At 35.3% G+C, this 15390-nt stretch overlaps 2 protein-coding genes across 2 annotated transcripts; one reads left to right on the top strand and one right to left on the bottom strand.

The window, feature by feature from the left end:
* The first annotated feature begins 609 nt into the window (after window positions 1–609).
* Window positions 610–12771, top strand: LOC138907065 (uncharacterized). The gene is made up of 5 exons (XM_070197131.1): window positions 610–1605; window positions 1792–2035; window positions 2533–2637; window positions 10318–10481; window positions 12358–12771. The coding sequence occupies exons 1-5, from the start codon at window positions 610–612 to the stop codon at window positions 12769–12771; spliced, it is 1923 nt and encodes a 640-aa protein (XP_070053232.1).
* A 1558-nt stretch (window positions 12772–14329) lies between these two features.
* On the bottom strand, window positions 14330–14932 carry LOC138907064 (uncharacterized). Its single transcript, XM_070197123.1, has one exon. The coding sequence runs from the start codon at window positions 14930–14932 to the stop codon at window positions 14330–14332; it is 603 nt and encodes a 200-aa protein (XP_070053224.1).
* Between the last annotated feature and the right edge of the window lie 458 nt (window positions 14933–15390).

Genomic DNA, 15390 nt, shown 5'->3' with positions numbered 1-15390 from the left:
CCTCTGTACAGATTTGATTAAGCAATATACAATTTCTCTCTCTTCTCTCAATCTCATTGTTTCTTTCTTCTTCTTCTTCTTCTTCTTCTTCTTCTTCTTCTTCTTCTTCAACTGGGTAAGCACCCATTAATTAGTTCATGGTATCAGAGCGGTCAAGCTAAACCACTGAGCTTGAAACTCGATTCTTCATTTCTGCAATTGTTTAAAGCTTAAATCAATTGTTCATTCTTTTCGATTTCTTGAAGGAACTTGGATATAGCGATTGACGACCAAAATGTTCCACCTGGGAATCAGACTGCAAATTCCAGCCAAGGAGTTCCGCCTACGCTTGCTCCAGGCATTGACTACAATCACCCCTTATTTTTGAGTCCATCAGATGTAGGTGGTATACAAATTATCTCCTTTCAATTAACTGGTATTGAAAACTATTCTCTTTGGTTTCGATCCATGAGAATGGCGTTGTTAGGAAGAAATAAATTGGGGTTGGCTGATGGAACTTGTTCCAAAGAAAATTTCCTAGAAAGTATGTGAAATCATTGGAAAAGGGTAAACGCGATTGTTCTTTCTTGGTTGATGAATTCTGTTAGTAGTGGCTTACTTGGTGGTATAATGTATGCCTCAAGTGCTCGAGCAGTCTGGAATGACTTGAATGAAAGATTTGATAAAATAGATGGTTCAAGATCTTACAATTTACATAAAAAAAAATTGTCACTCTTAGTCAAGGAACTGCATCTGTATCTGCATATTTTTCAAAACATAAAGATTTGTGGGAAGAATTTGAAGCCTTGGTTCCTGCTCCTGGGTGTCGATTGCCCAAAGTCAAGAGATTTCGTGGTTCACTTGCAGAAATTGAAATTGTTTCAATTCTTGATGGGCTTAGATGATTCCTACAGCCAAGCTACAAATCAGATTTTGTTGATGAGCCTTATGCCAAGAGTCAATCAAGCATATGATATGGTAATCAATGATGAGAGTCAGAAATCAGTTGCAGCCAATGCTGGTTTGCTAGGGGCAAATTCCACTTCTGTAACTGGACAATATGATGTGGCAATGTACACCAAGACTAGAGGAAACTTTCAAAAGTCTAGGAAGAATTTCAAACTATTTTGTAATTTCTGCAAAATGAAAGGTCACTGTAAAGAAAATTGCTACAAGATTGTAGGTTATCCTCTAGAATACAGACCAAGAAGGAAAAGTGCAAACACTCATGGTGCATACAATATGTTGTCTGAAATAAGTATGCAAAATAATCAGTTGCCAAGAGGGAACTGGACTGAGAACAACTTACAAAATTTTCAATTGACAAGTAATACGGTGAGTACTACTAACTCACAGAACATTGGACAAGTGAACAATGCTTCTTGGCTGGGTAATTGCACATTTACTAAAGAACAGTATGATCACATTGTGCAACTTCTAAACAAAGATAACTCAGCTTCTTCTCCAGCAACTCCATTAGCCAATGCAGCAGGTATACCCTGTGCTTTACTAGCTTCAAATAGTTTACAAGAGTTGATAATAGATACAGGGGCCACAAATCATATGGTAGCTGATATAGAGTTATTGAACAAGGCTTCCTTAGTTCAAACAAGCCAGCCAAAGAAAGTACATCTACCTAATTGAGAAACAACTCAAGTCACACATATTGGAACTAGTACTTTATCAAATCAAAATACAATAACTAATGTGTTTCATATTTCTCAGTTCCAATATAATCTTCTGTCAGTTTTTAAAGTAACCAAGGAACTGAAATGTTCAGTTACTTTCTTCCCTGATTTTTGTGTGTTTCAGAAACTCTTCAGTGGGAGGGTGAAAGCGATTGGTAGAGAAGACAGTGGTCTCTACATCCTCAGCAGACAAACAATACCAGGAAGTGATGCAATTAGTTTAGCCACAAAGGATACAGAAGCAAATAAAGAGATTAGCTCAGGTGATATAGATCTTTGGCATAAGAGGCTTGGTCATATATCTACTACTGTCCTTAAGAAGTTACTACCAGTCAAGACACAGGATATATCTGCTAGAATAGACCTATGTAGTATATGCCCTTGTGCAAAATAAACTAGGCAACCTTTATCTGTCAGTAGTATTAGAACTACTACTAGCTTTGAATTAGTTCATATGGATTTGGGGGACCTTACAAAGTGCCTACTATGAATGGTAACAAATTTTTCTTAACTATGGTTGATGATTTCACTAGAATGACATGGATATTTCTGCTGAAAATGAAGTCTGATGTATGTGTGATTATACAACAATTCTGTGCTTTTGTGAAAACACAATTCGAGACAACAGTGAAAAAATTCAAACAGATAATGGGATAGAATTTGTTAACTCAATTTGTGAAAATTTGTTTAACAGTCTAGGAGTAATTCATTAGAAGACATGTCCATATACTCCTCAGCAAAATGGAGTGGCTGAGAGAAAACATAGACACATCCTAGAACTAACTAGAGCTATTAGGTTCCAAGCTGGAATACCTATTAAATTTTGGGAATATTGTGTTCTTGCTGCTGTTTATCTTATCAACAGACTGCCTAGCTCAGTTATTGACAACAAAAGTCCATATGAAAGATTGTATAGCAGAAAACCAGCATTACAACATCTTAAAAGGAGTTCTTCACGACTTTAACTTGGGTAAGTATTCTATATCCGAAAGTGATTATATTTCATGATTCCATGGTTATATTCATTATTAGTGAATCAATTGGAAGAAAATGATATTTTTGGCAAAATCTTTCAAAAACTAAAAATGAAGATTTGGAGGTCGATTCGTTATCAGAATTTGATAAAATTGGTACGGTTGAACTCATATCGGAATGAGTTATAGAATTTTGTGAGTTTTGTCGGGTTCCGGGCGAGCGGAGTTGAGAATTGTTATAAATTGATTTATTACGATTATTAGAGTATATTGTTATTGGTTTGCACATTGTTTGACTAGTTTCGGATCGTTTGGCCTTAAATTGAAGAGTTAGAGAGACGTTGGAGCCAGTTATGGAATTTCAGAGCGAGGTAAGTCTCTTGTCTAACCTTGTGAAGGGGAAACTACCCCTAGGTGGTAGTTATTGTTATGTGCAACTAGTTGTGGGTGCCGAATATGCACGAGGTGATGAGAGTCTGTACGTAGCTAAAGCATATTTATGTTCGGGTAGATGTAGGAATTTATCATTATAATAATCGAAATATTTGAATTCATTCTGTTTGCTTAATTAATTAAAGTTTTAACTGAAATTGATTTAGAAATAAATATATGAATACTAGGCTGAGCCTTATCACCTTGATTTGTGGACGAGTTATTTGAGAAACGGTAAAGATTATATTCACTTTGTGCTCATGTACTGTATTGTAAGCATGTGTCTCGTAATTCGGTAACTTTCTTCCCTTCTTGTGGAGCGGGCTGAATGCCTAGGTAGTATATAGATGCATCTATGGTTTGTGCCGCACGACCCTCGGCAGTGTACACATTATTCTGGATCGGGCCGAACGACCTCGGCAGGTTCGTGCGTTATATCGCTAGTAGTCCGAATATTCACGAGCTAATCTTTCCACTTATGCCCGATATTTTATATGGTATTCCCTATTTATTTGATATTGACACTTGACATTTATGAGCTGTTAATGTAGAATATGAGATTTTAAAATTCGTGCTTTAAAAGAAATAAATGGAAAATTTTGAAATTACAGATTTACTCCACTATTTGTTGTGCACTTCATACCTGTTATGAATTATCATTAATTTATTTGGACTTCTAGCAAGTGTCAATGTCGACCCCTCGTCAATACTTCTCCGGGGTTAGGCTAGATGCTTACTGGGTACGCGTTAATTTACGTACTCATGCTGTACTTCTGCACTAAATGTGCAGGATCTGACAGGTCATTTGATGATCATCTTGGCGCGTAGGTGCATCTATTGAGACGACTTTATGTGAGCTGCAATTCAGGCTACGCATTGCAGTCCATCGAGTCCCCATTATCCTATTTATTTTATCCTGTCTTATTTACATTCTGGACAGATATTGCATTATTGATGTACTCCTTAGAAAATTCTCATGCACTTGTGACACCGAGTTTTGGGGGTTTCTACGGGTTGTTCGTTATTGTAATTGCGTATTTATTATCATTTTACCCTGAAAATTCTATTTTATACCATTAAATTAATGGAGATTATGATTTCGAAAGTAATAAAATGAATAAATAAATTGTTAAATCGACGTTGACTTACTTGACGGCAGCGTTAGGCGTCATCACGACCTATAGTGAATTTTGGATCGTGACAGAACATTTAGGAAGTGAGGAAAATGATAATTTATATATATATATATATATATATATATATGATTCCTCTGGCGCTGAATTTGTCTTTTGAGCAAGTACTCCAACTTAAGTCCATGGGTGTCATTGTATGGGAAAAACTTTTATTTTATGTATTTGACCTAGTCAACGGTAATAAAGTCTTTGATGGTTGTGACGTGTCATGATAACTTCGAAAAGTCGAGGTCAAGGTTAAAGGACAAAGCGACACCGAGGTCCAAGTTGACTCAGGAGATGATGAGGACGAGGACGAGGACGAGCTCCCTTTCTAGGTGTGAAGCGGCAATCAACCTTAGATTTTAGATTCTTGATGGAATATTCTAAGAATATTCCCTTTCGTTATACTATCTAGAGTTTTGTGGCACAACTGCCCATATAAATAGGAAAAATGTAGATCAGAGGATTTATTGGACCTTTTGTAAATAATTTCATCAACATTCTTTGTGAAAGATTCTCACTTTATTGAATAGAAACAAAGCTTGACTTTACATTTTTCTTCTTTCATCCCTCTACTACCGATCCAAGAAGGATCAGAATATACGATTGTTTATCATCATCTATTATTATCAGAAAGACATCTGGGGCACTCATCCTTGTCGGATTTTCTTTGTCTCATTTACTATTTGAGAGTCATTTATTATATATCATTTATTGCTCTCATTTATATTTTCAAGTCATTATTGTTCCATTATTGTCCCAGGTTATTTTTTTTTTTTATGTTATACATTAAATATTCACTGTAAAATACTAGATCTATCCTTGGATATTAATATTGACTATGATTAACCTATTTTTCAACAAATCTAATTATATAAAATCAAAATCTACGTTTGGGTCATACATTCATCTCTATGATTTTGGTTCTTTTCTTTTCCTTATTTAACGTGCTTTCACAATGACCTATAAATGCAAATTGAACGAGATAAATAGAAAGAGTAACTGGGAAAGTGAGAGTAAATTGAAAAATAAAAGAAATGGAAGGTGCTAAATGAAAGAGTATCAATAGACCACCAAAGGATGTGGTGCAGTGGATGGGCTGCTCTTCCCTTAACCAGAGATCTCGGGTTTGAGCCCTAAGGTATGGAAACATCCTTAGTAGGGAACGTCTCCCTTCCGAAGGGGACCCTACGTTGCGCGAATCTGGATATGTCGGGCTCCAATATAGATACCGGACACCAGATAAGAAACAAAAAAAAAAAAAAGAGTATCAATAGAAAAGAGGGAGAAAAAGGAAAGGAAAGAAATTAATAACATAGAAAGTAATTCTAGAAAACATTAGTAATGCTATTATAGACACTTATCCTGAAGTCCCTCTAATTTGCTTCTTTTTTGTTAAGCGAGGATCTCCATGAATATCATTCTTCACTATTATTGTTTTTCTTGAAAGTATAAGAGGGAGGGGTGAATTATCAATTTTTTCTGTATTTTAAGTAGTTGACTAGTTTACCAATTAGTTGACTAGAGATAAGAATAGAATAGTAATAATGCAAGAATAAAGTGCATGAATTAAAGATACTAGGATTTTTATATTGGTTCAGATTCAATGTCAATCCTACGTCCAGTCTCATTGGGTTACAAGGGTGCTCTCTTTTAGTACTTGAAGTTTCTCGATTTACAATATGGTTGATGTAGCTTTACACCAACAGCTAAGTCTCAATGTCACTTCTCTCTTCTTGATGCAAGGCCTCACCAGCGTTTATCTCTTTTTTTTCTCTCACTAATTACACGGCAGATCTAAAGAGAACTACAATGCTTGTTTGGAGTAGAACAAAACGAGTGATAATGGTTCGTTCAAAGTATATTTGCTTCAAACCTGAAACAAATGTATATATACTTCGTGAGGCCTTCTTGACTCTTGATTGACGTGAATCTTGAGAGATTACAAACCCATGGGAGTTGATCCTTGAAACAAATCATAAATTGATTCTTTCCAAGAATAAGGTCAAATTTCCGTTGATCTTCCTTTACTTATGGCCTTGACAAGCTTTTCTTCCGCTGGGCAGATCTTTTCGTTACTTGAGTGATTGATGACGGATCCCTCGATTTCGGGCTTTAACGATCTCTAGTGTAGAGCTTTGCAATCTTGTTTTCTTTTGATTTGGGACCTTCCTATAATAGCTTCCGTCAATCATCGATCAAATCACTGATTGATACTTCTTCCGAATTTCCGCTGCTTCTTCCTACACTACTAGAAATTCGGCAAAAACCGACCAAGGTTGATCGACCAACTTTGGTCGGTCAAAAAACCGACCAAAAAACCAACCAAAGTTGGTCGGTTTTTCAAATATTTTTTTTTCAATTTTTTTTAACGAAACCGACCAACTTTGGTCGGTTTTCTTTGGCGCAAAAATGCGGGAAACTATTTTTGAGTCTCGCAAAATTTATGTTTCAAGAAACCGACCAACTTTGATCGGTTTTTCAATTAAAATAAATAAAAATTAATATTAAAAAAATGACCAAAATTGGTCGGTTAATTCGGCGGGTCATTTAAAAAAACCGACCAACTTTGGTCGGTAATTTTACTTTTTAATAAAACCGACCAATTTTGGTCGGTTATTTTCGTGCGAAAATACAATTAAAGAGTATAAATCAAATAAAAGACAGTCTTAAAACAAAATGTACCAATGGTCTAGTGGTAGAATAGTATCCTGCCACAGTACAGACCCCGGTTCGATTCCCAGATGGTGAATCTTTTTATTACATAATTAAAATACCGACCAACTTTGGTCGGTTTTTTTTGCAATATTTTTTTTTGAATTTAATTGACCGACCAAAGTTGGTCGGTAATTTCCGACCAACTTTGGTCGGTATTCCTTTCCGACCACAAAAATACCGTCCACATGTAAATGGTCGCGTTTTGGCCACTACCGACCAACGTTGGTCGATTTTTTTGATCGGTTTTTACCGGATTTCTAGTAGTGCTAATCATTGATACTTTTCCTTTCCTTTGCTTCTAAAGCTCCCGTTGATAGATTATTTCCTTAGTCCATACTTGAATGATAGGGAATCTTGATTCCTTTGTTTTATGCCTTTTGATCCTGTACCAAAAGTAATATATTTTTTCATCATTGAAATTTATATTTAACATTTCTCTTTTTGTAAAATCTTTCTTTCTTCATTCGTTTGAGTTCCTTTGTCCTATACTAATTAATTTGGTATTGATCATAGTTGCATGGTTGATACAAGAAGCCAGCCAGGTTTCATTCCAAGTCCGGCTACGACATAACGAATTATAGAATTATCAAATAGAATAAGAGTTTTGATACCAAGGGTTTGCAAGAAAATCTTCTACGGGAAATCCATGCCTAAGGTTTTGAGAAGCCATTTGAAAGGGGGCGTTGTTTCCTTTTACAAGGGTCTTGATGTTATTCACCAGGCATAACATGAAACTGGAAAGACAATTAAAATATTTCATACTATATATGTTTCACTAATTAGGAACAAAAAGGCAGGAAAGAAAATAGTGGCCTCAACCTGCAACTTCAAAACAGGAACGTGAAGCCTCTCACCATATGTTATATTTTTTTGGCTAAAATATGAAGTAAAGTTGCAGAAACAATCTGAAATGCTGTAAAATTACCAATTTTGATTTTGGAAGTTTATTTGTTTTAATCAATTTTATCAAAATGTGCTGCATCATAGACCATAGTTGTTGCACTTGGCAATATTTGGCATTCAGTTTTATAATGCTGAAAAAGATGTACAGAGATAAAACTTTTGTAAAATTCATTTAGCAATATTATTTATCTTCTCTTCATTTTGTTTTGTTCTCTTAGAGACTTCAATGGAAACACAATAACTGAAAACAGTTAAAGAACTCAGTTATGACGGAGCAAAAAAATCAGAGAGAAGAGAAGGAAGGCAATCGATAGCTTTATTGATGAGCTGTATCTCAAATAATCGGGAAAGACAGTTACAAGCTAACACTAATTAACAGTCTATATATACAAATCTGTATTACTGTGTCTATTTACCCCACTGACTGCTTAGCTTAACTTAACCAGTGGACCCCACTTCTTCTACAAAAACATGACCAAAATTGCAACTACATGCTGTCTCTTTCTTGATTTTATACAAGAGTTTAACTGCAATTCGACTTAACATCCTACTCCAGTTTGCAACAAAAAAATTATAATTAGAACTATAAACAACCACATCACCGATCCTGGTCTATGATAAATTTTTCCCTACAAATGAGCGTTTAACTTCACCTCTCAAATTGATAGAAGTCCCCTTTGAGAACCCTGTAATTATGAAACTACAAAAAAATGGTCAATGCTTTATTCATTTTGATCTGCTTCTCTCTATCTTTTTTTTTTTTTTTTGGTGTGTATTTTTTCGTTATGCAGTTGATTTTTGTTTTTCGTATGTACGCCTTACATTGGATGTATATATATATATATATATATATTTTTATTGTGGGTATCGTAATTAGTAGAATTAGATGCATTATGAATAAAAACACGCATATAACACGAAGCGTTTTTTTCATTCAAGAAATTTCTGAACTTAGAGGGATTAAAGAAGTCAATCATTACGTTACACTTCCAGCATTATATGTATCCGCTAGGAAAGTTAAATAAATAAAAAGAAGAGAAAATTTTATTAGTACGTCTGTGGACGCTAGGTATCACTACACTTACTACTTCCTTACAACATGTGATTCAATATAGTAGACACAAATGTGCTCTTAATATTTTTTCTGTAAAGCTATTTGTGTATCTACAATGTGAGCTGAAGACATTATATTGCCTCGGTTGTCAATATACTAAATCCACAACTGCCAATTGTATAGGATAAAATATGCTATGACACGTGGCCGTCCAAAAGAGGGACACATAAAATTCAAGACGGTAGATGGCCAAAGACCGAAGGCAACTATTTCGTTTGTCACCGGAAAGAATAACGCTTATAAAGATATGATAAATGCTCTCGCCTAGTAGCATTTAATAAAGAATATTCCATGGCATTAAGATCAATTACCCGTTATAGGGAATTTGACATTTATGTTCACCGTTATATTTTCATCCATGTCCCTCATAATTGACATTAAAGAAGGGCACGATCCTAAGACCTCCTTTCCTAGACATAGCTATAAATAGTGAGCTCAGTAATTACTGTAAAGGACACGAATTTTCTGGTAAACTTACGCTACATTCTATACAAAACTTAATACCATTTTATCTACTTACCTTTTGATTTCGTTGTTGTTGTGCCCGGAAACCATTTTCCCGGAACTGTTGTTTCTGCTCTTTCGTCTACATCCTAAGACTAAATATTGCATAATTCTTCGATTATTTTTTTATTTAAGGATCAAATTAATTCATCTATCTAGAAACTACGTATAAATTCAACTGTACTGTTTTACGGGTAAACATCAACACTATCCAAAATTGAAAATTTCATGTAGTAAAGCTGTAAGATGAACGTGAACCGTGTTTGCACTTAAGTAGTTTTAACAAGTCACAATTTTCTTTTTGGAGAAGGTTTTTGACACGTACTTCTAAACTAATTAATGGGTGCTTACCCAGTTGAAGAAGAAGAAGAAAGAAACAGCGAGATAGAGAGAAGAGAGAGAAGTTGTATATTGCCTAATCAAATCTGTACAGAGGAGCTATCTATATATTTAGATCCTTCTCTAATTAACTAACTTTAACAACTTAGATTAGTCGTTAATAACGGACTAACTAACAGTAAAAAATTACTTTAATGCCCTTCCTATAACTAGCTATGTTATATCTTTCTCTACACTCCCCCTAAGCTAGGTACTGAAAATACATTAAGAATACCTACCTTGGAGGAAAGATATTCGTGCTGAATTTTGTTGAGACCCTTAGTCAATAGATCTGCAGACTGTTCTTTAGTAGAGATGTATGTTGTTTTGACTTGTCCTTGTATGATTTTTTCTCTAATGAAGAGACAGTCGATCTCGATATATTTTGTCCTTTCGTGATAAACAGGATTTGCTGCAACTCTCGATATATTTTGTCCTTTCATGATAAACAGGATTTGCTGCAATTTGCATTGCAGCTTTGCTATCACTAAAAACTTCCACAGGTAGTTTGGTTTCAACTCCCACTTCTTTTAGAAATCCCACTAGCCATATGAGTTCTGCCACAGTTGATGCAAGGCTTCTATACTCAGCTTCTGCTGAGCTTCTTGAAACTGTGGTTTATTTTTTTGATTTACATGATATTAAAGAATCTCCAAATTTGATTAGGTAAACTGAGACAGATTTACATGATATCAAATCTATTCACAAACAATTCGATATATTCAATACTAACCATAGGAATTAATTTCATATGCATTTACGAATTTTCCGGATAAAAATTCAAAATTTATTTAAATATTCGACAGTGGGACCCACGTCTCAAATCCCAAAAAAACTCACGAAATCCGAACACCTGTTCCGATACGAGTTCAACCATACAAAACTTGTCCAATTCCGATATTAAATGGACCTTCAAATCTTAACTTTTCATTTTTGAAAGATTTTATAAATATCCCAATTTCTTCCATCTAAATCCGAAATAAATAATGAATATAGACATGTATTTGTGAATTATAATCACTTTTGGTTAAAGAACACTTACCCAATTCAAAGTCGTGAAAATTCCTCTTGAAATCGCCCAAATCCGAGACTTGAAACTCAAAAATGAGTAAAAATGGCGACTTCCCAATTTATGAGCTCTGCCCAGTCATTTTCGCATCTGCGGATAAAAGTTCCGCATTTGCGGACTCCCATTTGCAATGCCAGGCTACCAGGTGAAGTTCCGTATCTGCGGACACTCCTGTCGCACCTGCGACATCCGCTTCTGCGTAAAATGGCCGCACCTGCGAAGACCCCAGGCCAGCCCAGTCTCGCATCTGCGTGATTTGGTGTGCATCTGCGTGATTTGGTGCGCATCTGCGGACACGCTTCTGCGATCAAAGCTTAGACACGCCTGGGCGCATCTGTGATGGAAGGCTCGCTTCTGCAAGCCCAGTCTCAATCCGTATCACTCTCGGGGTACTCGGGACCCCGTACGAATATACCAAGAAGTCCAATAAAATAATACGGACTTACTCGGGGTCTCGTATTATGTCAAACAACTCTAAAATTATAATTCACACCTTGATTTAAACTTTGAGTTTTAAACTTTTCAATTTGCAAATCTCGTGCCAAAAAATATTAAATAAATCCGGAATGACTTCAAACTTGGCACACAAGTCATAAATGACATAACGGAGCTGTTCAAATTTTCAGAATCGGATTCCGGTTTCGATATCAAAAAGTTAACCTCGTGGTCAACTTAGAAATCTTTAGCCTTTAAATTGCTAGTTCCGTTAAATGGTCATAACTTGAGCTAGGGACCTCCAAATTAAATTTCGGGCATACGCCCAAGTCCCAAATCACGATACGGAGCTACCGAAACTGTCAAAACACTTATCTGGGTCCATTTACTTAAAATGTTGACCAAAGTCAACTCACTTGAGTTTTAAAGCTTTATTTCACATTTTAATCTATTTTTCACATGAAAACTTTTTGAAAAATTTTACGGACTATACACGCAAGTCGAGGAATGATAAATGATATTTTTCGAGATCTTAGAATACAGAATTACTTAATAAATTTAAAGATGACATTTTAGGTCATCACAATAATACCTTTTACAAGGGGATTTGCTTGATGAAATCTACATGACTCTGCCACAAGGATTCACAAGTCAGGGGGAGAACAAAGTGTGTAGACTTGATAAATCCTTATATGTCTTAAAACAAGCTCCACGACAATGGAATGCTAAGCTAACAGAAGCATTACTATGCTCTCAATTTCAGCAAAATCAATATGACCACTCTCTATTCTTTAAGAAAACTACAGAAGGCATTACAATGGTAATAATTTATGTATATGATATGCTCATTACTGGTGATTGTTTGAGATTAATAGAGGAAACCAAAGCAAATCTGCAACAAGCTTTCAAAATGAAAGAATTAGGAGAATTGAAATATTTCTTAGGCATAGAGTTTGCTAGATAAAAACAAGGAATACTTATGCATCAGAGGAAATATGCCTTAGAACCTATTTTCGAAACAGGTCTTGCAGATGCTAAACCAATAGTTATACCACTGGATGTCAATATGAAACTCACAACAACAGAATATGATGAACAACTCAGAAGAACTAAGCCTACTGCACTGCTAGATGAAGAACTGTCATATTCAACTCCTTATCAAAGATTGATAGGTAAACTCCTATACTTAACAATGACAAGGCTAGAAATCTCATTCAATGTGCAAACACTAACTCAGTTTCTACAAAAACCAAAGAAATCTCATATGAAAGTAGCTCTAAGGATTGTGAAGTACATCAAGAACAATCCTGGACAAGGAAGACTACTCTCTAGTAAATCCAACAACACAATTTCAGCATATTGTGATGCAGATTGGGCTGCCTGCCCAATCTACATATTGTGAAGTTTTCGGAGTCAAATTTAAAAGGAAAAGTTGTGGTTGGATAATTGATTGGAATTTGCAAAGCGAGGTAAGTGTCGTGGTTAATCTTGACTTGAGGGAATAGAACCCTTAAATTATTTGTTATGTGAAATGCATGTGAACGACGTATAGGCGAGGTGACGAGTGCCTATACGTCGTCAAATTAATTATTTGCATAATTATTTGAAAATTCTAAATTCGTTTTAATACATGAATTAATTGTTATAATAATTGTTTCTCTCCTATTTTTTGCCAAATATTAATTCTTAAATTTCTGTAATAATTGCTACATGCTTATTTGAATTATGTGCACTAATTGTTACTTGACATTTAGCATATTAAATATTAAACTGTCTATTTTCTCCCTGATTTCTAAAATAAATTGTTATTGCCATTGTTTGTTCATAAATAAATTATAATTATTGTGTGCCTTGATGCTTAATAGTTTCTCTTTGGACGTGGTATTTATTGGAGTAAGTTTTATTACAATTATGAGTTGTTTAAAATTATATTGGGGGAACGGGTTGCACGCCGCAACGAAAATAAAAGTATATATGTATATTGGGGGATTGGATTGCACGCCGCAATAGATTTATTTAAAAGTCAATATTAGGGGATCGGATTGCACGCCGCAATAGACTTATTTAAAAGTCAATATTGGGGGATCGGATTGCACGCCGCAACAGAGTTATTTAAAAGTCTATATATATACTTGATTGAAATAAACATATGACAGACTTGATTAAAAGGAATATATTGGGAGAGCGGATTGCACTCTGCAACAGAAGTGAATGTGAATATATTGTGAGAGCGGGTTACACGCTGCAACAGAATTGGTTGAAATAATAATGGATTATGACTGCTGAGTTGGCTTCAATTATTATAAATAAGTTACCTGATTTATTTCTATTATTTGTTGTTGTTATTAATATTGCGTACAGGTTAATGTAAGTGAACCGCCTTAGCCTCGTCACTACTTCGTCGAGGTTAGGCTCAGCACTTACCGGTACATGGGGTCGGTTGTACTGATACTATACTCTGCACTTCTTGTGCAGATTTTGGAGTTGGTCCTAGCGGCGTACCATAGACTTTCTCGGATTTCAGCTACTCAGAGGAGACTTGAAGTATAATTGCACGAAGTTCGCAGTTCTGAAGTCCCCATCTACTTTACTTTAGCTATGTGTTTGTTTTCAGACAGCTTTATTTTATTCAGACCTTTATTTGTATTTATTCTAGAAGCTCGTGCACTTGTGACACCAATTCTGGGATGGTATTTAGACACCGTTATTTTTATGAATTAATCACTATATTTCAAACCTTACTTCCGCGTTTATTTCTTCGTTATTAATAAATTTAAAGATATTTTTAAAAAATTGGTTAATAACATTCTAACGTTGGCTTGCCTAGCAAGTGAAATGTTAGGCGCCATCACGGTCCGGAGGTGGAAATTTCGGGTCGTGACAATTATATACATCCATTTGGTGTATATGCCAGTGCCTTGTAGCAGCTAGAGCCTGTACATTCCTTTCAGTCTTCATCTTTATGACTGGAGAGAAGGTTTCTGATAGTCTATTTCCTCATTTTGACTGAACCATTTGGCTAGTACCCTGGATTTTAATATTTCCACTTCACCTGAAGCCTTGTACTTTATCTTATAAATCCATTTGCACCCTATTGGAATCTTACCTTCAAGTAATGATACTATGTCCCAGGTGTGGTTGTTTTGTAAGGCTTCATTCTCAGTCTTTATTGCATCAACCCACTTAGGATATTTCATAGCTTCTGAGTAGAAGTTTGGTTCAATAATATTTGAAGCAGCTGTCAAACAAGCTTGATATGTAGGAATTAGATTGTCATAGGTCAAGAACTTTGATATAGCATAAGGTTCATCTTGATGAACATTCAGTGAAAAAAAGTCTTTCATCCATATATGTGGTTTCTTTCCTCTACTTGACCTTCTGATATCTGGTTGATCTGGAAGACTAATAGGGACAACTAGTGATACTTGAATTATTGGTGGTTGTATGGTTGATATCTGTTGAGTAGTTGGCTGCAAGCCTTCTGAAGGAAGAGATTCAGTATGTTGTGTGAGATTTTGTATGAATTCTGGAGGTGTAAGAACTTCCTGTTGAGTTGTATGCATGTGATTTTCAGTACTTGTAGTATATGTGCTTGGAGTTGTGGTGTGGAATAAGTTATCTTCTATGTTGGGATGGAAAAATATAGACTAGTTGTTGTCTTGCTTGTTCTTAAATAGAAATATATCTTCTCTAAACTAAACATCTCTGCTTACAAAGAATACTCTATCTATTAACTCATATAATAAGTGTCCTTTTTTGAGCTGCAACATATCCCATATGTACAGATGGTCTTGATCTAGGCATTAGTTTGTTATATTGTTGAATTATATTTGCATAATATAAACAGCCTAACAGTGTTCACAATTGCGAATGAACAAACTTTGCAATTGCGAATGAATAGTGCCTCACCAGAAACCAGCAAACTCAAACCTCTCCGAAATGATCCGAAACCATCCCAAAACTCATCCAGAACCTCCCTGACACAAACCATATATGAATTTCCATCATAAAATACACTACG

This window comes from Nicotiana tomentosiformis, chromosome 1 (assembly GCF_000390325.3).
Source record: "Nicotiana tomentosiformis chromosome 1, ASM39032v3, whole genome shotgun sequence".
NCBI lineage: Eukaryota > Viridiplantae > Streptophyta > Magnoliopsida > Solanales > Solanaceae > Nicotiana > Nicotiana tomentosiformis.
The sequence above is the reverse complement of the archived record's forward strand: the minus strand, read 5'-3'. Positions and strand labels throughout refer to the sequence as shown.

Coding starts and splice junctions, on each gene's coding strand:
- LOC138907065 (XM_070197131.1), top strand. CDS start 610: ATGTATGCCTCAAGTGCTCGAGCAGTCTGGAATGACTTGAATGAAAGA. Junction 2,638..10,317: donor TCTTCACGACTTTAACTTGG/GTAAGTATTCTA, acceptor CATGATAAACAG/GATTTGCTGCAATTTGCATT. Junction 10,482..12,357: donor CTGAGCTTCTTGAAACTGTG/GTTTATTTTTTT, acceptor CTTATGCATCAG/AGGAAATATGCCTTAGAACC.
- LOC138907064 (XM_070197123.1), bottom strand. CDS start 14,932: ATGCATACAACTCAACAGGAAGTTCTTACACCTCCAGAATTCATACAA.